This window comes from Cibotium barometz, chromosome 28 (genome assembly GCF_041138505.1).
Source record: "Cibotium barometz isolate CiBa-2024 chromosome 28, ASM4113850v1, whole genome shotgun sequence".
NCBI classification, from domain to species: Eukaryota; Viridiplantae; Streptophyta; class Polypodiopsida; order Cyatheales; family Cibotiaceae; genus Cibotium; species Cibotium barometz.
This window is the reverse complement of record NC_141073.1, coordinates 29,432,101-29,456,768: the sequence shown is the minus strand read 5'-3', so window position 1 is coordinate 29,456,768 and position 24,668 is coordinate 29,432,101. Positions and strand designations below refer to the sequence as shown.

At 48.0% G+C, this 24,668-nt stretch overlaps 1 protein-coding gene across 1 annotated transcript in view; it reads right to left on the bottom strand.

Moving 5' to 3' along the window:
* LOC147622721 (BTB/POZ domain-containing protein FBL11-like) overlaps positions 1–24,668 on the bottom strand; it is a 49,127-nt gene that overhangs the window by 20,794 nt on the left and 3,665 nt on the right. Inside the window, exons 4-7 of the mRNA XM_086822348.1 lie at positions 14,062–14,182; positions 13,838–13,949; positions 13,367–13,416; positions 13,065–13,153 (exon numbers count right to left, since the gene is read on the bottom strand). Of these exons, the coding sequence (XP_086678474.1) occupies positions 13,065–13,153; positions 13,367–13,416; positions 13,838–13,949; positions 14,062–14,182 (372 nt within the window). The remainder of the gene's footprint in view (positions 1–13,064; positions 13,154–13,366; positions 13,417–13,837; positions 13,950–14,061; positions 14,183–24,668) is intronic.

The window sequence follows — 24,668 nt, the reverse complement described above, 5'->3', positions numbered from 1 at the left end:
CTCTGCTCGTTGCCCCCGTTTCAGTCTCTGCACCCCTTTTCGCCCCTGCCCGCCTGTTCGTCTCTGCTCGCCCCCCCCTTCGCTTCTGCGCCGCCCTGCTCGGCCCGTTCACCCAGTCGCACCCCCCCCCCCCCCCCCCCCCCCCCGTTTCAGTCTCTTCGCGCGTTTCCCCACCCACCCTTGCTCAGGCCCCCAAGGCAGCAACATAACTCTCCCCTGAACCTGTAGCTGAGCATCTTGTAGGTCGCATTTTCTGAGTCTCCCCCAAAGGGGAGAGGGTACCCTTAAAGGGAGACTCGTTCCACCAACAGCCCTCTCCTTTATCAGCAGCAACACATGGGAAGTAAGAAGTCTTTTGCCTCAGTCACCGCTCCACGATTACCGCCCATTCCTCCACCCGTGAGCAAGCCGACACCATGGGAAGCCTACCTCATGCAAGAACTGAAGAAACTTCAGGGAGAATTAGCAACACTGAAACACGAGACTATCAAGAAAGATGAACAAATCAACGAACTGAAAGTGCAAGTGCAAGCCATGAAGACGAAGCAAGAGGAAGCACGAGAAGGACCCATACCTACAACACTACAAACAAAAACGACAAACCATGTTTCAAAGGTAAATTCAGTTAACTCACAAGATTTTGTTAAAGAAGTCATATGAGCAGTCAAAGAAAAGGAACGAATGGAAAGTAACAAATAGGTAATCAGAGTCGGTGGTCTTCCTCAAGGCTGGGATAGGGCAGACATAGCTCAAGAGCTTCGAAAAGACTACATATTAGATACAGATGTACTTACAGCACAACTGAGCAAAGTAGTCCCCTTCGTGGACTTAGGAGACCCTATCTCTATTATAGTAAAGGGTACACAGGCAAAAGTCTCCTATATGGACAACAATGAGAAAATAGCAGTGATGAAGCAAACAAGGTCTCTCCAAGGGACAAAGGTATGGATAGCTGATGAACTCACCCTGCTACAACTCAAGAACAGATCGGCATAGCTGAATAAAGTTAAAGAAGCAAGAAAGAATGGCAAATGGGCAATATACAGAGGAGGACAAGCAATCATTAAAGAATTCCGTACCCCACCCCCCTCAAGAGAAAATCCATCCATGGATGAAATATAGCTATTTTTATTTTGAACCTCGATTTCAAACTAGATGCAATAGAACCCATTGTAATTTAAACTCTTAAGAGTCTTAAGAGTTCATTTTGAGTTATTTTTTTTCCAGTTTTATGCCTCTTTGGCATCGATACCCAGAGTGGAATGTAAATGAATGTATCTGATCTGTCCCATAGGTCGGATTCGGCCTCCCGTGGACGTTAAACTCTCTCTCTCTCTCTCTCTCTCTCTCTCTCTCTCTCTCTCTCTCTCTCTAGGGAGATACATTCTAGACATACAGCGCCACAGAGAGACATTATTACAAGCTCAGACAGCTCCAGAGGGGGGGGCGGCAGACACAGATTACTACATTTTTTCAGAGATCCATACCCCTCCCAGCCCCTACACGGCAGGGAATTACTCTCCAGAGAGCAGAGACACTTAGAGCCCGCAGGAGACAGAGGACACCTGGCTTTCGAACACCACGCCTATACCAGAGAGAGATGACAGAGATCAGAGCTCAGTTTCACAGAGAGGGTGCGGAGCAACTGGCTCGCTTCAGAGCACACCCAGGCATGTTCTTCAGGGAGCTGTGGACACCCCCTTCACTGATGTATACCATTTTATACCCCCAGTATGGTACAGGATGGAGCTAGCTAGGTTGCATGTCATGATTGTATACTCCATGCATATAGCTTTGCATTCTCCTAGTAGTAGAGCTCCATCCCCTCCACACCCAGATTCAGCTTTTTTTTATTCAGTGCTTTTTCATTTTGTTGGGATGACAGAGGATACCCCATACAGGTACTCCGATTTGTCTCATAGGCCGAGTTCGGTCTTTTGGAAGACGTTAATAAAATCTTTCTTTCTTTCTTTCTTTCTCTCTCTCTCTCTCTCTCTCTCTCTATATATATATATGCATCAATATGTAGGGGCATGCCTGGCAGGGGTGTTGATACCCATCTTGTTATATGCGGATGATATTGTTCTAATCTCAGACTCTCAGAGGGACTACAGAGACACTTGGACGCATTACAGGCTTTCTGTGCGGATAGAGATCTGACAGTGAACCTTGGCAAAACCAAGGTTATGGTGTTTAACACCACACAGGCATGGGTGACGAGATCAAAGCCTCAGTTCACTTTCCAAGGTGAGCCGGTAGAGTACGTCAGGTCATATGTCTACTTGGGAGTTACTGTCACGGGACCGCGTTTCTCCCTGAAGGGGACAGCAGCAGCTAGATTAGCTCGAGGGCATGCAGCCTTGGAGGCACTTGAGAGGCAGTGTGCACACATACAGTTTCAGGAGCCACGCACCAAATTGTGGCTATTTGATACACTTGTCACACCGACTCTCCTCTACGGAGCTCCAATTTGGGGGCCCAGTATACATCACAGATCTCAAAGAGGGACAGACGAGGGATGGAGGCAAATGGAGAGTGTAATATGCGGAAGCTTCGGAGAAGGATCGGTACTTCAAAACTCAGAAAACAGCACTCTTTTCGCGACGGAATTAACGCACAAAACTGAAAGACGATGTGCAGAAAATAGAGAGAGAAGGGGGAGATGGAGAGGACACAGTATTGGGTCCCAATTACCCTCTGTAGGGCCCCCACCACGGATGGTGTATTTGCTTTATTAGAATGATGTAAATCTGAAACAAATACAAAGTACTTGACCTTTTCTTGGCTGGAAAACCTGCCCTTGACCTTCAGTCCTTCACCCCTTAGCTTTAGCAAACCCTTAGCTGTCCTGGCCCTTGAATGCTTGAGGCTCTTGGTGAATTGTGAGATGATTAATGGGATTATGGGCTGGGGTATTTATACCCCTCCCTTCATGCAGTCGGCTGGCTTCAGGACAGCCCACGACTGAGTCTTGTAATAAATTGTGTTCACACTTTAATAAAGTGTTTTCACACCTGTCCAGCCTGCGCATGACTCTGGGACAGCCCCTGGCTGCTGGGCATGCTGCGCATAGGTGTGGGACTGCCCCCCACACCTGGCCGCCTGCTGTCCTAGGGTTTTACCCTCTGTCAGCTGCCTGTCCAGAGGCTCTGGAGCTGGCCGACTGCCCCTCCAGCCCTTGCCTTGGCTGGTGGGCAAAGTCTTGGGCCCTCCTGGCCCCTTGGGGGTGGTTCTACACCTCCCCCATGCCCATCTAAGTATGCACATGCAAACCCTTGTCCTGGGGTAGCCCTATGGGCTGACCCCATCTCTACATGCAAACTACATGCCTACAGATGTCTGGCATCCAGTTGCAAACCAGATACACAGCACATCCGACATCATTCCAGAGGGAGACTCACAGCGCGGACTGGCACTGCTTCATGTGCAGGACAATGCACACCTGACCTCGGACGACTGAGATGGATCCCTGGCTGACTCGTCCCGGACTGGGCTCACATGGGACCAGTTCACCATCCCAGGTCCTGCACCTTCTGTACAGAATGTCTACGTGGCATCCAAGTGCGGGATGCACGTGACATCCCCTTCTGCTTAACTTGACGGAAGCTGCATAGCCTCCAAATAATCCGTCAATAAAGCCGGATAGTCTTCGAAAAATTCCTTGTCGAGCCATACCGCTTCATGAGTTCCTCGGTCTTGAAACTTCGTGAGGAACTGTCGTAGTCTTCGGCCTGAGCCATGCTTGAAACGGTGCAGAAGGATCTGTTCTGGAACCATTACCTCTGCTTCATCTATAATGTCTGGTTCCGCTTCGTCTTTGACCTCTGAAGGGGGTGGACCTGCATATGGCTTTAACCAACTGACATGAAATACATCGTGCATAGTCCAACTCGGAGGTAGCTTTAACTGCATAGACACCTCATTAATCTTTTTCCGGATGGGGAAAGGTCCGAAGCTCCTGAAAGACAACTTTGGGCATCGCTTGCCCACCTGCTTCAATCTTTGCTTCATAATCCGAAGATATACCCAATCTCCTTCCGAAAACTTCATGTCCCTTCGGTCTTTATTGGCCTGTCGAGTGTAGGCCTCTTGCCGAGTGTAGGCCTCTTGCGCTTTAGCCAATCTGTCTTTGACGGACTCTAGGATCTCCTGGTAAGACTCCGTCACTCTGTTCGCCTCCGATACTGAAGACGACGTCCTGGTCAACAACGACTAGAAAGGCCTTCCAAACGCTGCCTCATATGGAGTCCTGCCAATAGCTGAAGAAAAAGAGTCATTCAAAACAGCCTGAACTAAAGGCAGAAACGATTCCCACTTACCTTGCTGATCGTGGACATAACACTTCAGCACATCAAAGGCCAACTGGTTGTATATCTCTGTCTGGCCATCTGTCTGTGGGTGGAACGCACTGGAAAAATTCAACTTAGTACCAAAATTATCAAACAATGCCCTCCAAAAATGACTGGTAAACTTGGCATCTCGGTCTGACACTATGGTCCTAGGAATCCCACCAATCGGGTACCAATGCCGAATGAATAGCTGGGCAACATCCTCGGCGGTCACATTGGCCCTGCAAGGAATAAGCATCACAAATTTGCTGAACCTGTCAACAATAGTCAAACACTGTGTATTACGCTTACTCGGACTGGGAGGCAGATTTGTGACAAAGTCCATCGAAATGTCTTGGAAAGGACCCTCAGGAATTGGCAAAGGCTGTAACAACCCTATCTTCTTTCCACGAGGAGCTTTCACCTTTTGACAAATGTCACAGCGTTGTACATAAGTAAACACATCACGCCTCATCTTTGGCCAATAGTATTGCCGTTCTAATTTCTCCAGAGTTGAATTCATGCCCCTATGACCACCTGTAATGGCGTCATGGGCATCATGGAGAAGAGCTGCCCGGAATGATTTCATGACACACAGTCGGCCTTTGTAGTAAAGCCAACCATCGCGTATCAGAAAATGGCATGGTCCTGTGGCATCCAATGCCTGTTCCCACTGAGTACCGAATTCCTCGGAATCCGCGTACGTGTGCTTCATGTCTTCTAGTCCTGTACCAACAAGGTCTAGTCTAGTGGTCTGAATCGTAGATACTTGTCCCTTCCTGCTCAAAGCATCGGCCACTGGATTGGCCTTTCCTGGAAGGTACTCAATCATGCCACCAAACTGCTGGAATATCTGACTCCAGCGGTGCTGTCGATCACTCCACTGTGCACTTGGCATCGTCTGAATCCAGCGCAATGCCTGATGGTCAGTGCGGACCTCGAAGTCACGGCCATACAGGAAATGTTTCCAATGTTTCAAGGCCTGAATGACTGCTAGGAGTTCACGATCGTAGACTGAGTAATTCTTTTCGGCGGGCAGTAACTTACGAGACATGTAAGCTACTGGATGACCATTCTGTTGCAACACACCTCCAATTGCGATGTTACTCGCATCGGTGATCACCTGAAATGGTTCGTCCCACGAGGCAAGGGCTAGACAAGGCGCTTCCGACAAAGCCACCTTGAGATTCCGGAATGCCTCCAACGCTCGTGGAGGCATTCGAATCTTTTGCCTCCTTGTTTTCACTCCCTTTAGCAGATCGGTGAGGTCTGCCGAGAGATCAGAAAACTTGTCAATGTGGGTGGAATATGCCTGGCATATACCCACAAATGATCTAATGTCATAAGCAGTCTGAGGTACTTCCCAGTTAACAATCTCGGCCACTTTAGCCGGATCAAGTCGAATGCCTTCGGCACTGATTATATATCCCAAGTAATGTACCTGGAACAGATAAAATTCTGACTTCTTTTCATTGATATAGAGCTCGTTGCTTTCCAGCAACTTAAGGACTTTCTCCACATCAATGTCATGCTGCTCAACTGTAGCTGAAAATATGAGTATGTCGTCCAGAAATATGAACACACACACTCCGATCAACTCCCGGAAAATACGCATCATCATGCGGTTAAATGTAGCTGGGGCGTTCGTCAAACCAAATGGCATGACCACAAATTCATAGTGGGCCCGTTCTGTACGGAAAGCTGTCTTGGGGATGTCCCCCTCAACAATCCGAACCTGGTGGTATCCACTCTTTAAATCCAATTTAGAGAACACCTTAGCTCCATTCAGCCTCTCGAGAATATAGTCAATTCGAGGCATCGGGAATCTGCTTTTGATAGTCAGCTTGTTGAGTGCACGATAATCGACACACAACCGAGAAGACCCATCTTTCTTCTTGACAAACAAGATCGGTGCTGCAAACGGCGACACGCTGGGGCGGATGAAGCCAGCTTGCAACAATTCTTGGAGTTGGCGGTCCAACTCCGATTCCATTGCCTTAGAAAGGCGATACGGAAACTTGCTCGGGGGTTCCGAGCCTGGGAGGAGATCAATCTTGTGATCCTCCGGTCTGGACGGGGGAAGCTGGGGAGGGAGACTGTCCCGAAGAAAAATCTTCTGGAACTTTTCATGGAGAACCGAGTACTTCTCGGAAGCACTGGCCACCGTTTGGGCTGTCTGGATGTAAATCATCACACACTGTGCGCCTTTCCTAACTGCTCGCTTAGCCTGCAAGTGGCTTATGAGCGGAAAGTTTGGAATACCTAGCTCACACTTAATGGTCACAGGGGTGTTTGACACATTCCGATCAATCTGGAACGTGTGCTTGTCCCACTTGACATCAGGAAGGAACTTGTGAAACCACTGGATACCCAAAATTATGTCTGCTCCTACAAGAGGGGCAACCATAAAGTCACGCACAAACTCTATGCCCTGAATGACTAACTTAGCACCTAGAGCTTCATACTTGACGCTCGTTGTCATACCTGTGCTAAATCCCTCAACTTGTTTGTCCACCGGAGTCAGCTCGAAACGGGCACGCCTAGCGGCCTCTTCCGTGATCACATCCTCCGTACTGCCGCTGTCAAACAAGACAACGACTCTCTGGCCACCTATGTAGCCAAAGGACTTGAGCAATTCGTTGCGCTCATACTCCTGGTCATGGGCGCCCTTCTGCTTATCTTCGAGCTCCCGGCTAATAATTGCTCCAACTGAAGCACCAGGGGTTGAAGAACTAGGGGTAGCCACTGGGGTCTGTGTGGGAGCTGTGCTCACCACGGAAGCTGTGGAGGCGGCGGCGGGCTTTGGAGGCTTCTTCGGACAATCCCGAGAAGTATGTCCTTTTGTGTGACAAAAGTAACATCTACCCTCCTTCCTGTACTGAGCAAGCTCCTCAGCACTCAACTTGCCACCTGTCTTGCCTGCCTCCGCTTTCTGGTCTGGAGTAAGCTTAGACGCATTGTTCGAGTTCTTGGAGCCAGAGGCTCCCGGGCTCTGTCCTGGGGAAGACCCCGTCTGGTTCTGGCTTTTGCCCCCCGAGGTGTTAGCCTTGGGAGAAGCCGGCTGGGAAGTCTTGGGCTTGCCACCATTGTGTTTCATTTCTGCACTCTGCGCAAGCGAGAGTGCGTCCTCAAAGGTGGCTGGTCTAAACATACGCACCTCCCATTGGATGTGCGTGTCCAGGCCATACAAAAACTGCCCTTTCTTGTCCGCATCAGATAAGCCTAATTGTAGACACAAGGTCGAAATTCTATTGGCAAACTGAAGGACTGGTTGCGCATTCTGACGCGCACCCCTGAACTCGTCTTCGAGTCGCTCAAGGTAGTGGGGCGGTAAAAACCGCTGCTTAAGGTCACGGACGAACTCGTCCCACCCATAAGCTGCCATACCTGATCTGGTGTGGGCATGAGCCCACTGAGTCCACCAAGGAATGGCCTCACCTTCCAAATACCAACTGGCTAAGATCACTTTGTCAATATCTGATTTCCTAACTGCGGCAAAGTAAGCTTCAAATTGATGTAACCATGAATACAGAGTAGTGGGATCGAGTTTACCATTATACTTACTGAAGTTCATTTTCTCGGGAAAATGATTCGAGGGCGCCGCCGGTGTCAATCTGGCGTCCAAAGCTCGGAGGTAACGCTCGTGTTCCACTCGTCGCATGGCTTCGTCTTCGCGTTGTCGAATCTCCAATGCCCGTATGTGCATCTCAAGCAAGGAGCTTGACTGCGGCTGTGACCCCTCGAGAGGGTCCCTGTGACGAGGATCTGGTATCTGGGGTACGGAAGGAGAGGGAGGAGGAGATGGAAAACGCGACGCTGGAGAGCGAGAACGCTCCTCCAGAGCCAAAATCCGCGCCTTCTGCTCGTCCAACTTGGTTGTCTGGTCTGCGATTGCTCGCATCATCTGCTGGAACATGTCTTGTACACTCAAGCCGGGTGCCCGAGCTGGGCTGCCTGGTGCACTCTGGTCCCATGGTTCTGGTTCTCTCTCGTCGCCAAAGTTCGCCATAGCGGGAATATGCAGTTCCTTTCCGGAACGCAATCTGACCATCCACTATCTGTGTGGGAGACTTCCGGAGGCTTCCGGAGGCTAAAAACCAACCGTCCTTCGAGGGACAGGAGTCACTCCGAAAGGGGTAGTCCACCGGCGTCTAAAAACCAACCACACGAGCGAAAAATTTTCTGGTTTTCTTTGCTGAATCTTTGTCCTTGAAGTAGGCTCTGATACCACTGTAATATGCGGAAGCTTCGGAGAAGGATTGGTACTTCAAAACTCAGAAAACAGCACTCTTTTCGCGACGGAATTAACGCACAAAACTGAAAGACGATGTGCAGAAAATAGAGAGAGAAGGGGGAGATGGAGAGGACACAGTATTGGGTCCCAATTACCCTCTGTAGGGCCCCCACCACAGATGGTGTATTTGCTTTATTAGAATGATGTAAATCTGAAACAAATACAAAGTACTTGACCTTTTCTTGGCTGGAAAACCTGCCCTTGACCTTCAGTCCTTCACCCCTTAGCTTTAGCAAACCCTTAGCTGTCCTGGCCCTTGAATGCTTGAGGCTCTTGGTGAATTGTGAGATGATTAATGGGATTATGGGCTGGGGTATTTATACCCCTCCCTTCATGCAGTCAGCTGGCTTCAGGACAGCCCACGACTGAGTCTTGTAATAAATTGTGTTCACACTTTAATAAAGTGTTTTCACACCTGTCCAGCCTGCGCATGACTCTGGGACAACCCCTGGCTGCTGGGCATGCTGCGCATAGGTGTGGGACTGCCCCCCACACCTGGCCGCCTGCTGTCCTAGGGTTTTACCCTCTGTCGGCTGCCTGTCCAGAGGCTCTGGAGCTGGCCGACTGCCCCTCCAGCCCTTGCCTTGGCTGGTGGGCAAAGTCTTGGGCCCTCCTGGCCCCTTGGGGGTGGTTCTACACCTCCCCCATGCCCATCTAAGTATGCACATGCAAACCCTTGTCCTGGGGTAGCCCTATGGGCTGACCCCATCTCTACATGCAAACTACATGCCTACAGATGTCTGGCATCCAGTTGCAAACCAGATACACAGCACATCCGACATCATTCCAGAGGGAGACTCACAGCGCGGACTGGCACTGCTTCATGTGCAGGACAATGCACACCTGACCTTGGACTCATGTGCAGGACAATGCACACCTGACCTCGGACGACTGAGATGGATCCCTGGCTGACTCGTCCCGGACTGGGCTCACATGGGACCAGTTCACCATCCCAGGTCCTGCACCTTCTGTACAGAATGTCTACGTGGCATCCAAGTGCGGGATGCACGTGACAGAGAGACCACTGATTATGATGATTGCTCGTATGATTCGGAGCAAATCATCAGTACCACATGAGATTGTTCGGGCTGAGCTGGGTGCCCCACGAGTAGTAACCAAGGCCCTATTCCAGGCAGTTACCTTTTTACAGCGGCTATGGGAGCTCCCTCAGCAGAGGTACTCCCGTTTGGCATTGACCTCATCCATACAGTTGGCAGAGGATGGAGATACTCATTGTTGGTACGCTCAGATGAGATCATGGTTTCACCTACATGGTTTGCGGATAGAGGCACTACCACCCTTTCAGTACAGTCTGGATTGTCCATTTTTGGATCTCACCCGCTCAGAGCAAAACCGCGTGATCAGGATGGATATCATCAGAGTGGACACAGAGAGGACATGGACTAGCCCCCTTGAGCCCTTGGGCACGAAAATGACTCATTACAAGAGCCATTTTCTACACCTCTCACCGGATGATTTTATCACCCGCCCGGCATACATGGATGTACACCTATCACATGGGATACGTTGTGCCATTGTACGGATCCGGACCTCATCACACCAGCTGCGGATTGAGACAGGGCGATATGTGCATCAGATCGTGGATGCCGCATTTGTGAGCTATCCTACCAGGAGGTAGAGACAGAGGAACACTACATTTGCCGATGTACAGTCTATTATGAGATCCGAAGGAGATATCACTGCCTCTTCCGCGAGGGTTTTGGGCCGTTACGCAGGGTCATGGAGTTTGAGGATCAGAGATGCCTCGGATTGTTTCTACTTGAGCTCAGGAGACACAGAGAGACCCTCTTGGCAGACAGGAGGCCAAGCCATGATATACCTAGACAGAGGACCCTGGCAGATTTCTTTGGCACCAACACCATCAACCCAGCCCACACACCTCCTGATACCTCCTCCATTGGGCCATCAGGGCACCGACCACGCTCCCAGGGAGTCACCACTGATAGAGCTGTTATCTTATGTCGTGCTCGTCGGCCACGCCCACAAGGATCCCGACCACGGCATCCTCACCATCGCCAGATCAGAGCCATTATTGCTCGGCGTCGGAGGCGCCTATCTCGCTTCTACGACCTCTCCATTCTAGACAGTCCCATGGCAGAGATACTTGATCTAAGGAGAGGGCAACAATTCAACTGATCAGCATACATGGATCTACCTGATATACATTTTCCAGTATTTTCTACTCGGAGTCTTGCAGTTTCTACCTGATATACATTTTCCAGTATTTTCTACTCGGAGTCTCACAGTTTTGTTCTTATAACTGTAGGACAATCAGTTTATTGTACTTTTTAGTCTTGTTCTCTTTGATGAGACAAAAACTTCAGATGTACTCTCAGTTTTGGTCTCATAGGCCACTATGGCCTCTTAGAGATGTTAATATATCATTTCATTTCATTTCTCTCTCTCTCTCTCTCTCTCTCTCTCTCTCTCTCTCTATATATATATATATATATATATATATATATATATAAATTTAGGTTTTTTAACACTTAGTTTTTTTACCGTTGCAGATAACTGACTGTTAAACATTGCATAAAAGTTCTACCTCTTCTTCATAAGTCATCAATGCATATTAAGCTAAGCATGTTAAGATTTATGCATCCTTTGGGACACTTTTACAATCTACATAATATAAACATTTACACGAAGTGAGCAGTTAAAATATAGTCTTTAATAGTATAAATTCTTGAAAAGTATGTATACTTTCGTGACAAGAATTGAGAAAATTACACACGAGAAAACATATACAGTACAAGTAAAAATTACACTTGAAAACATGTACATATCCAATAAAAATATACGACAACTACCTCTACTCGTACATGAAGGGTCGAAATCGCAGATGCTTACTCTTGAGAAGACAATGATGATGTAGATTTTTTTGTATCCACTCCGTCTAGTACATCAACGTGAGGAGCCTACGAGCCGGAGCCGGAGCCGGAGCCGCATCGGGCGGTGGTAATACAGCTGGCAGGTCGAAGGAGATCAATGGTGATACAACAAGAGGCACATGCTACAGCACTCTAGACGTACCGTAAGATACTAGTAACCGATACAAATCTGGATTGAGAAGACTATGTTCAAGATGTGTATACACGTGTGGACTAAGAGAGCAAGTCCACTAGACGTTAACATAGCCTTGCTCACATGGGAAAAATCCCATGTTCCTACACACATAGCCATGGAGTACACATGTACACATGAGCATGGAGTAGGAGACATGAATCAAGAACAAGATAAAAGAACAACATAAAGATACAAGCAAAACATCAGTGTATTCCATATCAATCATCTTGTGTATCCAAGAATCATGTATATCACATATTGTGTGTCTAGGAATCATGTACAATTTGCATACAAGAGGGGCTTTATATAGCCATCAGATCATGTGACTCTTGGGCTACCCATGTGACTATTGGGCTCCCATAACCTCCATAAGATCATAACTCCCCAGTAGCTCTCTTGTAACCACTTCTTGATATGCCATCTTTTAATACCCAAATTCCACAACTCATTAGCCTAAGCTAATGCTACTAATGCTAGGGGGTGTTCACACCCAAGCTAATGCCAAAATGCTAGGGAGTGTACACACCCGTCAACAAGACCTCGTGTGATTCGCTTGAGAGCAAGTCGACATGAGCACCCAGTTGAGGGGTGGCACAACAAAGGGCAGAGAAAGCGGCGTAGTCATTGGTGGCTCTATCAGCTGAAGCATAGAAAGAAAAAGTGTTATCCGGCGTTGCATCGCAGCAAGGTGTACGCGGTTGGGCAACTAAAGAAGGAACGGAAGGACGCCTCCCTGCTTGTTATCCTTGCTAGCTCTGTTAACACTAAGGAGGAGGAGGGGAGATGAAAGAAGTGACACTCTGCAACGTATGGAGAAGGCAGCCACCCAACCGTTTGAAAGAACCCCTTCTGAATCACGCATGACCTTCGCCTGAGAAGCAACAAGAGAAGTCCCTTCTCGCTCTCTTCCGTCGATGCCTGGATCTCTGGGGAGTATTACCTGTTGAAGCAGTTGCAGCAGTGCTGGGAGGTGGGTAGGTGGGCTGACAAGTGACTGAATTGGCATAATTCATAAATGGGTCAGGCCCTCCACAATGGACAACGAGAATGTCAGAACAATAATATGTTCACTACTTTTATCTTCAGGCAACAATTTGTGGTGCCTTAGACTAGGGATGTATCTTATACTTTTGAGAACTCGTGGATCCGAAAGAGTCAGTGGAAATCAAAAATATACAAGGGGTTAACTTTTTCCAATAAAGTGGTGGGCTACACACATAGAGCCCATGGTGGATAACTAAACAAACATGGGGATAACCTTTTCCGATCCCACGCCTTACAAGATTCAACAAATCCAGAGAAAAGGAACACTCAGAATCAAAAGTAGCATTCTTGGGAGTCAAGAAATTCCTCACCTTGTAACAGTAAGCTGTTTATGATCAACACAGGCAGCAAGGAGGACGGACGGCAAATCCTGAAAGTTGCTCTGGTTCATCACGTCCTCCTGAACAAATTCAAACTTGCTTGTCATGCAAAAGCTGCTTTATAACAAGGAGCACATACATACTGAAACGTAAAACTTTCAGAAAGTCCTTGCCCAATGGCTATTATACCACATAGCCCAATAGGGGTGTGAGTTCAAACCCTGAAACTTCACACACACACCCCCCTCAAAAAAAAACAAGAAACTGTTTGGAGAATGGGAAGTATAGCCTACAAAGTTGATTGCAATAGTTTCTACACAGGCATCAGCCAGTGACTGTTGTCCTGCATAGACAAATCATTCATGGATTAAAAATTATGATAAAGATTGCATCCCTGTACTGAGACAACATATCTAACTAAGGCGTCAAGTGCATTTGTCATCCTTCAATCAGCACAGTATGCAAACGCTATACTATGTTTTCAGTGACTTTTCTTGTTGAGCTGGTTTTATACATGTCATAAACAGCATACACAGCCTTGGCAATTCTATTTTGATGCCTGGCAATTCTATTTTGATGCCTGGCAATGGTCTTAAAGACCTAAATGCATCAACAGGTTTTGGTAGTTAAAATTCCATGTATGGAAGCACAAAGGATGGGAAGTATTAAAGGCTAACATACCCACTTGGAACTTAAAAAAACCAAAGATTTATAGCATAGCCCATGTAGGTATAATATTTATCATGCTCAATTATCTAACTTACCCATTCCTTTGGCAAGGCTCCAGAACTTCGGAACCCACTTCAGTACATTTCCTCTTTTGATTGCCTCTATGAGAGCAGACATGGCTGACTCAATTCCAAAAAATAATATGCCCTGTCCCAAAAGAAATGTGTGTTTAGCATTGGCATGGCGCATGACTGGGGAGAAGTTTAGGACATGTAAATGTGTTGAAACTAAAAGGACGATTATCAGTCTATGAGATCACCTCAAGCAAATGCTCCATATTGGATGCAGAGATGTGCAATTTTCCTGAACACATGCACTGTAGCAAGGAGCAAAATGCTGCTGTATCCCAGTTTACACGAACACAATTCTCTGAAGACTCCCTGGTGCACAAAACCAACATGAAGCAGAGTTGGACCATAGGCTATAGACGCAATAGCTAAATAAGATTGTACAAGACACACAATAACTAGTGGATTCCAGACAAAAATATAGCAATGACATCAAAAAGCTGCACGTTTGGCATTGGCTTCTGAATGTTGTCTGCATGGCTATTCCCCCCAGCTTCTGTGTGCCCACAGCATGGGCCTGCACCACCAAGTAACCCCATCCTCCAACTTCAGACAAGAAACATGTTTGTATGTCCATTTTGTCCAATGTGTATCCACTATTGTGTATGTGTGTGTGAACCACCTGTTAGAGGGGCGACAACAATATCTAGATATTTGTGTGTGTGATTACATGATGTCAAGAAGAGAATCTTTGTACTTATAAAAGGTACATGTACTTCATTGAAAAATCAACTAATCAAATCATCATTTCAGTCGTGCAATTAATCTAGCATTGTGTAATCTCTCTCTTCTGTAACTCTCACTTTCGGATGGTATTTCTCTCACCCGTTCTCTCCGGCAAGGCTGTCCTCTTAGCCCTCTTTTCTTTGCCATTGCCACTCATCCTATGTTATCTCGCCTAGATGCTATGGCATCGCATGGTGAAGTGGTTGGTTTGCATCTCCCTCATGGCAAGCAATTGGTTGCTCAAGCCCTTGCGGATGACACTTTTATGTTTCCCAGGGCCGAAAAAGCCAATATAGATCGAGCAATGGAAGCTTGGAATAATTTTGCATTGGCTTCTGGGCTGAAAATAAATTCAACAAAATCAGTCCTCATTGTATGCACGGAATTTGATCTTGAGGCATTAGGGTGGCAAGGCCGTGTGGTGCATACAGGAGACATTGTTCGTCATCTTGGGTATCCGGTGGGTGTGGACGTGGACCCCCAAGCGCTTCTTGCTTGGATTTGTGCTCGGATCTCGGATAAATTTATGTATTGGAAAGCTCAAGGGTGGCCTATGCACGTGAGGGTTAAGGTAGCTCAGGTTATTATGCTTAGCATGATTTCCTATTTTTTGCCTTTGCTACCTTGGACGCACAAATCTCTTCTCCACTTGGTTGCTCCCATTCGGTTTATGCTGTGGAAGAGGCAAGGAAATATTATGGGTCAAACATGGATAGCTTGGAATCACATTACGACGCCCAAAAGAATGGGTGGGGCTTCTTTACTGGATGTCCGCTTGCATATGGTGGCGCGTAGGTGGGTGCTTTTTCAGGATGTGTTTGCAGGAGCAGCCTTGGGTATTCATGGCTCGTGACTTGATTGAGTTGGAGGGATTGTCACGTGGACGGACACGTGTGCAGGCTTCATGGTGGGACATTGTGAATGCGGCTCATCCTGTCCGTATTCGCTCATCTCACATTTTATCGCATATTCTCCTTTCTTGGCATGAAGTTCTACTATTGGCTCGGTGGGATCCTGGTCATGAAAGACTTCTTTTGAACTCTTTGCAGTTCGAAACATTTGTGGAGTCGCGTGTCATTGTTTGGCCAGACAGAGATGCTTCACGCATACGACTCAACCGCATGGTCAGGTTAGGCTTGGTTAGAATCCGAGATGCTGTGATACCTGGTCGTGACAGGCCATATTCGTTTCATCATATTCGGCAGCACTTTCGGACTTTTCAGTCACTATGGGTTGACATCATGCATGCAGTTGAGCCTTTTACTCCATTGCCTCGGCCATCTGCAGATCAGCCTTGGCTTGATTGGACACTATGTAAATCTGGTGACTTGATATCACTTTCAGCTAACCAGGTCTATCATAAGCTCGTGTCAGAGAAAGATTGGGTTTCAACCAAGGCCAATAAGGTGTGGGGATTGCACAAGTCTAAATCATGGTGGCAGAAAACTCTTATGCGTGGTTGGCAGTCTAAACTCCCTTACCAAGGTAAGGTTTTCATTTGGAGGATATTGGTGGGAGGGTTACCTACACGGGATCAGCTCCGCCGTCATAAAATTACATTGGCCTCTTGCTTCTTCTGCACGACATGCACTGAAACAGTTATGCATCTGTTCATGAGTTGTCCAGTGGCCCGTCAGATTTGGTCTTTTGTCTCTCGCGTTTGGGAGGCAGTAGAGAGGTCTACTGTTTCGGCTCATCAGTGGATATTTGGGATTTGTCCTCAAGTCATTACTTCGGACAGTCACCTTGTGATATTCCATTTCCTTAGATGGACAGGACTTTGGCATATTTTGACTACACGGAATGGGTTCATCTTTGATTCCTTGTCTGGAATACATGGGCACATTCTACGTATCCGCGGTTTGCTGCTTTGGCAGTTTTCTTCTCTTCTCTCAACTCAGCTACTGGATGCAGATGTTATTTCGTTATGGTCTACGGCGGCTCGGCTGGCTCATCTTTGATGCTCTTATCTGGGATGCTTATTTGGCTAGGAGGCTTTCTTATTAGTGTACAGGTTTGCATGGTCATAATCCTTTAGAGGATCTTTTGTGGGGGGTTTTTTGGGGCCATAGGTTCTGTGTGAGCCATGTGGCTGATGTACATTTTTACATATAATATAAAACACCATTTCACGAAAAAGAGAGAGAGAGAGAGAGAGAGAGAGAGAGAGAGAGAGAGAGCTGGAAATTCACTATTTCATATGGTACAAAAAGGTACATCTGTCTTGCTGCCTTCCATGAAAAGGTAAATCACCTAAATAAACCCTAATTCTATCACCCAGCCAACAAGGGCTTGAATGATCAAAAACAATGAGCAAATATGCCTTTTATAGGCTGGAAAAGTCCCCATGGACTGGTCAGCCAAGTCCAGGACAAGAAATTCTTCATGTGCTTCAGCTGATAGGATTTATGCATTCTTTTGCTGGCCGACAACAACACCACGCTGTCCATGAGACAAATCCCTGTCAAAAACAGCAACTCATGCTCCTACTCCCTAGTTCTGATAAGTCTTTAATCCTTCTTTATCTGGCTACACTCAAGGATTAGTCCTGAGATTAGCATGTACATGTGTGTGCACATGACAGTTGGCATCTCCAAGCATCGTGTTTGGCGTCCAGATAAGGCCAAAGGACGTGGATGTCCAATCGGTCTGTAAGCCGGCTGATTGGGGCGTGTTGGAGTTGTCCACCGAGTAGGATATTGATTGCCTGCTCGAACTCCGTGCGATCCAGTGGGTCACGCCAGTTGAGGAGGTTGAGTGGTGGGGCTGAGTTGTCATGTGCAAGATTTGCCATGGACATTCTCTGAGGCTAGTCCTGAAGGGCAACAGATAAAGAAGGAACTCAAGAATCAGTTAGAACCAAGTTTTGGAGCTTGAAGTGCAGATTTGGCAAGGGTTGGACTAGGAGAAGGACAAGGATGAGCTGTCGGCTGCAAGATGAGCTGTCAGCTGCAGGAAGGGCAGGTCGTGAAGTAATCTTGCAATAAATGTCCAGTCGGCTGGCCAACCAGCAAGTCGGCCAGCTCTGTAGTCACTTCAAGGGCCTATATAAGGGCACTAAGGCTCATAGTTAAAGTCATTCACTCCCCCTTTGGGTGTGGGTCTAGATTAGGACTGTTTTGGGTGTTACTACCTTTTGAAGGAAGGCAGCCCATGGCTGCAAGAACCTATGTACCTTTTTGTACCATATGAATATACTGAATTTCCAGCCATCTCTCTCTCTCTTCTGTCTGCGTTTTTTGCATCAGCATGTTCTAAGTGGTGTTTAGGGCTGAAAGAAGACTCTCAGAGCTTCCGCATGTAACATTGGTATCAGAGTATCAGGCTCAGCAAGGCGAAACCCTGATTCAGTCCCATATGAAGGTGTACATGTCCAAGGTACAGGAAAGTGCACAGGTACAGGAAAGTGCACAGTGTACATGTCCAAGGTACAGGAAAGTGCACAGGTACGAAGCCCAAGGCAAGGAACACCAGACCGGGAAGAGCTCCCAGGAGGTTGGTTGGTGGTGTTCCACAAAGCCCAAAGGGGATGGCAGTCCTGTGAGCCAAGAAAGGCTTTCGGGCAACGGTTCCAAGGGAGGATGATCCTCCAAGGGGTGGAGTGAGAGTGCCAGACTCATTTCTCAAGAATGAAGACCAAGACGGTGTTCAAAGACAGGGCAGGAACGGATTGGGGATTGGTTGGAACAGATGCATAGATCTTATTCAAAGTTTGAGTGGTTTTGGAGACCGGGCTGGGTTTTCAGTGAAAAGGGTTCCCAGAGATGGATGGGATGATTGAGGGACTCCGGGAGCAGAATGGGATGATGACAGTCATCCAAGAGCAGGTTGGAATCCCGTCATCGAGTTTAGTAGAGGGGGATGTCATGTGCAAGATTTGCCATGGACATTCTCTGAGGCTAGTCCTGAAGGGCAACAGATAAAGAAGGAACTCAAGAATCAGTTAGATCCAAGTTTTGGAGCATGAACTGCAGATTTGGCAAGGGTTGGACTAGGAGAAAGACAAGGATGAGCTGTCGGCTGCAAGATGAGCTGTCGACAGCAGGAAGGGCAGGTCGTGAAGTAATCTTGCAATAAATGTCGAGTCGACTGGGAAACCAGCAATCGGCCAGCTCTCTAGTCACTTCAAGGGCCTATATAAGGGGTAGGGTGGGAGCTCATAGTGACATAAAGGTTTATAAGCCCAGTAGACTGTCTCCCACCCTTGGTACTGAAGGAAATGTAGGGCTTCGACAGTTTTGGAAGAAGGGTAAGGGCATAGACCCTCGGGAACGGCGTGGTTAAGGGTGTCGTCGGTGGTGGGGAACCCGTATCTGCTGAGGTTAGCCCAATTGATAAGGTTTGTAGTAAGAGGGTGGATAGGGAGGTTAAAGAGGGTTCCGAGAAGGAGAAAAAAGAGGGTGACGAGAAAGGAGATGGAGTCCAAGGGAATTTTGGTGAGGACATAGCAAAGGGTGGCGGGGGACATGGGGTCGTCGATGAAGATGTGTTGGAGGAGGTTAAGGGAGAGGGCGTGGTGGTGGAGGTAGAGGATTTGGTTGGGGTTTTGGGGAGGAGTGGCGAGGCAAGGGAGCTCCGTGGCAAAGTCCATCAACGCATCGACCGTGCTTTGTACTGGCCCGGAAGGTGTGGGTTGAGGGAGACTGGCGCAGGCCTCTGCAGCTTGCAGCTATAGGTCCTTCTGGTGAAGGATGTCCGCTGCCACTTCTCTGTATTTGCTGGAGGAGAGGCAGAGGCGGTTGCCTTCATCCTCGGCGCGAGCAGCTCTTTGTTTGAGTTGGTGGGCTTTGGGTGACTCGCTTTGGGTGATCCCGAGGACACGATCGGCGTCAAGAAGGGGGGAATGTTAACCCATTCCTAGGGTTAACAACTCTTGGGCAGCTTGGAGACGGTGCTAGAGCTCGGTGACGATGGCAAGGGTGGTGGCGAGTGTGGCCTCACGGTCCCCCAAGGCCACATGGAGTTGCTGGTTGGAGAGCGTAGCTTATAGAGGCTTTCTTGTGTCTGTTGGCTGGTCTGTCTTGGCGATGAGCATTTGCTGTTGGGCGGCTATGACCTGCTCCTACTGTCTCTGCATGTAATCTGTCATAGATGTGAGCACCTCTTGGGTAAGGTTGGAAAAGCCTTGGGCAAAATCTAGGACAGCTCCATGGGTCAAGCGGATGCCCTCAAAGTAGGCAGCTTGGGAGCGGAAATTGCCCACGTGGGCCCAGCACAACATGTCCACGGTATTCCGTTGAAAGGAGGATGAGGACGACAGACCTGGTTCAGAAAAGGGAGGTGCAGAGAGAAGAAATGACGAGGGGGGGTTTCAAAAGGTTCTCTTCAAAAAACTGGGCGGTGCACCAGAGATCTTCCTCTTCCTAGGCTTTTCTGCGGGCTTCAGCCTCCTGTTCCTCCTTAAGTTGTGCCTCGACCACAGCAGCAGCTTGGTGGCAGGCGGCCTCCTGTTCTTGGGTGTCGGTGTGATGGCGTTAGGGGGGTTCGGGGAGAGAAGTGGGAAAGGGAATGGGGGGGGGCACCCTGGAGTCGAATGGGCTAGGGGAGTTCTGGCTAGGCAACGGCATCGATCACCTTGGTGAGAAGGGAGGAGGCTGCGAGCTTGCCCTGGGTGTTGGCACATACTGCATGGAGCTCCTTGTGGATGTACTCCGCCCAGTTGACTTGCACCCCTTGATGAACACGGGCGAGGGTGGACACGTGGCACATGTTGAATCTGCCGGTCCATTGGGTGGTGAGGAGGAATGAAAGGGCTCAGGTTGCTGGGCGGAAAATATTCTGCCATTCCACACTGTCTTTTGTTGTGGGCCCATGGTATGTACCCCTTACATGGCGCATCAAATTTGCCAACCGGACGTAGGGCTGCTCCATGCGGGGAGGTGCAATGCCTCCCGAACGAGGTCCAGACTAAGGTGGAGAGTCTAGGAGTGCCCTCATCGTCAATAACCTGCCCTATAGTCTGGTTTGCATCATATGTTTCGATGAAGTATAGGCAATTGAGAAGATCCGGGCCCCAGGGCTAAAGAGTGGGTAAACCGTCGAGCCCTTTCTGCTCCAAGCGGGCCACTATAGCAGGATCAGTTTTGGCCCTGTAACAAGGTTCTGTATAATAGAGCAACTTGTGCTCAACCTTGTGGTTGTTCTTCATGAGGTTATGGACAGTGTGGCCACTGACTTGCTGCGTGAGGTTCTCACCCAGGTGGGAGAGCTGGGTAGGTTGCTTCCCGTACTCCTCGAAACGGGAACCAGCCATAGTCACATGGATCGGGGGACGGGAACAGAGACATGGAAGGGTTTGGGGATGGGGAACACCTAGAGGCAGGGAACGGGGACGGGGGGTGAGACGGTACACAAAAAAATGCATCAATATATCCATCAAATGTTAAGTATTTATATTACATTTGAGTACTCTGAAAGAAAGCACACAAAATGACACAATTCATGATTCATGTTACAAAAATAGTGTACTGGTAACTTGGTAATTGTGTACACAAAACACAATACAACTGTCGAGACTCACGGCTGAAGCATAGTCTACTGACTCTAGAATGCAGATACTAGAAAATAAACCATGTCTACATAAATATAGCTTGGGTAGTAGGCCCTAAAGGCTGAGCTCGACATGTGACATCCAAGGTTGAAGCCTGCGGCACTGCACTAATCTAAAATCATCAATCAGAATCCATACTAAAGTAAACGATGGCCTCCTCATTGTCATGAGCATCAGTCTCCGTGACCTCAACCTGCTCATTCTCCTTCTCTTGTTGCTGCTCCCACTCTACAAAAGGATCAGCTCTTGCAATCACCCCCTTGCCCAACATACGCAAGTTGGCACTTACAAAAACCAAACCACAGGCTTTTTCTATGCCAAGGCGGTTTCTCTTCTTTGATGCAATGTGACTATAGGAGCTCCACAATTGCTCCAAACAAGAGGAGGTCACAGCCTGGCTGAGAATGCGAATAGCCAACTACTGTAACTCTGGTCCATCTGATCCAAAATCCTCCCACCACAAAGCTGCCCCAACCCAATTCCGATCCTCCTATGCATCGGGGCAACCATACATGCCACGAAAAGATATATACTCTGCTCTCTTATTTTGCGCCTTGCACTAGGCTCTGGCACCAATCTCTCTAAGATAATCCGCCAGCCACTGTTCACCTTTCGATAATTTTCTTGACACTTGCCTTGAAACTCGGGGTCCAAAATGTATGTTGCTGCATGCAAAGGAGAATGATATGCATTCCATCTTTTGACACAAAGATCCTGAACCATCTCATACTTGCTCCTGAGAGTGTCTTCCTCATCATCGTCATCAAGATCAAATTGCTCTTGCTCTTTAATGAGCTCTTTCAATTGCTCAATCATCCTGTCCATGGCCTCAATACACTTTCCCAATGCATCGCTTCATGTCATCCACAAGCTTCAACAAATGCATTATGGGCTGCACCATTGCATCAATGTGACGCACATGCTACCAAAACTCAAGATATTCAGCATCATCTTTGCATTTCCACCCTCCAGTAGTAGAGGATAACGGAGATGTAGTGAACTCATCACTAATGAAAACCTGCCTCAATGCGGCACTACATGTACTCAGCCGGCCCAACATCAAAAAGTTACATGAGAACCATGCCTTCGAGTACTTCAAGAACTACTTGCTTGATTTCTTATTAAACTCAAGTAGTAAGAATTGATGATTCAACACAAAAGTGACCATGTGACTTGCCCTCTCAATGATGGACGCAATCCAAGGCAACTTCCCTATATCCTTCAGCAAATTATTGAGGCAATGTGCCATGCAAAATAATAGTCACATGTGGATACATCCCTTCAGCAATCGCACCTGCTGCCCTGTTTTGGCGGCCTCACCATCCACAACAAATCCCACAACAAGGTCACTGCCAACAAACGCTATTGCCTTTGTCCACTCCGATGCAAGCACATCAGCACTCTTCCCAGTCCTTGGTGCATCATGCGACGAAATGAAATACATCTCTCCTCGAGAATAGGCCACTACCCCATGGATAGACCTCTTTCGTGTATCGCTCAATCCATCAACGATGAGAGACACTCCATTCTTTTTCCACATATGCTTTGTGTTCTCTACAGCTTGCTCTATAGCACGCCTCTCTTTCTCAAGAAGAGTGGTACGCAAGGTCTCTAAGGATGGGGGAGTGTAAGATGGACCATACTTGTCAATCTTCCTCACCATAACCTTAAAGTACTCAGATCTGGCAGCATGGAAGGCAATATGATCATGAAAAAAGAAGCAAGCCACTGCCGCATCAACATCCTCCTTTCTCTTGGGATCCCATTTTTGATCAAGGATACTATGTCGACGTGCAAGAACTATGGATGGCATGCTAAAGGACGCCTATGGTGTGGACGATGTATGGCTAGCTGATGCTGACGCAAAAGCTCTAGAGCCTCTACTACATGCTTCCGATACAGGTGGCCTAACAAATGCTACGGGTCAACTGTTGTCAGAATATGCAGTGGAGATGATGACAAAATCTGAGAACACAAGAGCAAGTGCACTGCAGAAAAATACAACAATGGAGAGGGAGAGAGAGAGGCGTGTAACTCTGCTGTATACACAAGATAAAATCCCGAAACAAGATACAAAGAAGTGGGGGGCCATGGGCCATTTTATATGGTCCCATATGTGTAGTCAGCCTGTAGAAGGGGCAGCCGATAGCCTGTATAGACGCCCGGCCAGCCTCAGCTCCAGTCGACCACAGCCCCAAATGGACAGCCCTCACACGTGTGGAGTCGGCCAGCAGGTGGACCACGTCAACCAGCAACAGATGTAGCCAACATGCACAGGGCAGCCTCCCACAGCATAAAAATAGGGAAAAATATGGAGAGTGGGAAAAATGAGAAAACACCTAATCCGGGCAGGCACACCCACAACAGAGGCCCTAGTGTATATGTATAGACAGGAGATGACTACTAACACCCCCTCTTAGCTCCTGGATGTGAAACCAACCCCAGGGAGCTTGAGTGCCGCCAGAGCAAAGCCTAAGATAGAGACTTCGAGAAGAGGTCCACCGCACTGTTCTCCGTCGAACAGAACTCTAGCAAGATGTCATCAGCAATGATCTTTTCACAAACAAAATGCCTCTGGATGACCATGGGTTCCTCCAGTGGAAACCCAATCCTGCCAAGTAACCTCTGCAACCTCACCACCTCGTAAGCAGCACCACAAGCAGCCCGGTTCTCTACCTTTGTCGTCGACAAGGCAATAAATGGCTGCCTCTTACTGCTCCATAAAACTGCTCCTGAGCCAAGGGAAAAACTGTAGCCTGATGTCAAGGTCCTCGTGTCTGGCTCTCCTCCCCAATCTGAGTCACTCCGACCGTGGAGTCTGACTCCATCCATCAATCCCCCTCCTGTGTAAAAGAGTCCAAGATCCTTCGCATGCTGCAGAAACCACAAGATACGCAATCTTGCCTCCCAAAGAGTCATCTACAAACATGAGCTCAACAGCCTCATCAGGACGCTCCCGTCCAATCTGGTGGTATACATCAACCAAATCAATAAACCATTCTGCTTCCGAGTCAAGGAGGCATCATGCTGCTCACAAGGATCAACAACTGTTACGGTGGAATGCCAAGTCCTGGAAACCTGCTGAAGACCACTCACGGCCTTCGGAAACCTGTAACCAACCCCCTCTGAATCCGGAACCATAAAGCCTGGAGAATGTGCAACATCCACCTCCTTCTGCAAGTAATCAAGTGTCACCTGCCTGGCTTTCCAAGAGGTCCCCGTGGAAAGAACTTCCTCATCTACAGGAGTTTCTTTGTCCCGAATACTACGAGACATCAGAGCATAAGTTACCTGTAAAGTTTCCTCTGACTGACGAACACAAGAACTACCAACATCTGTACTGGAAAGTTCCTGCCAACTACTACCATCAACTGGCAAGCTATCCTCCATCTGGTCCCGGAAAGCCTACACCTGCAGCGTATCCACACTTAAGTGGCCATTACCAAACTGCCACTCATCACAAAACTGAGGACCTGGGAGAGAGAGTGCTGAAAGTTTGTAAACTCCATTCTCCACTCCGCC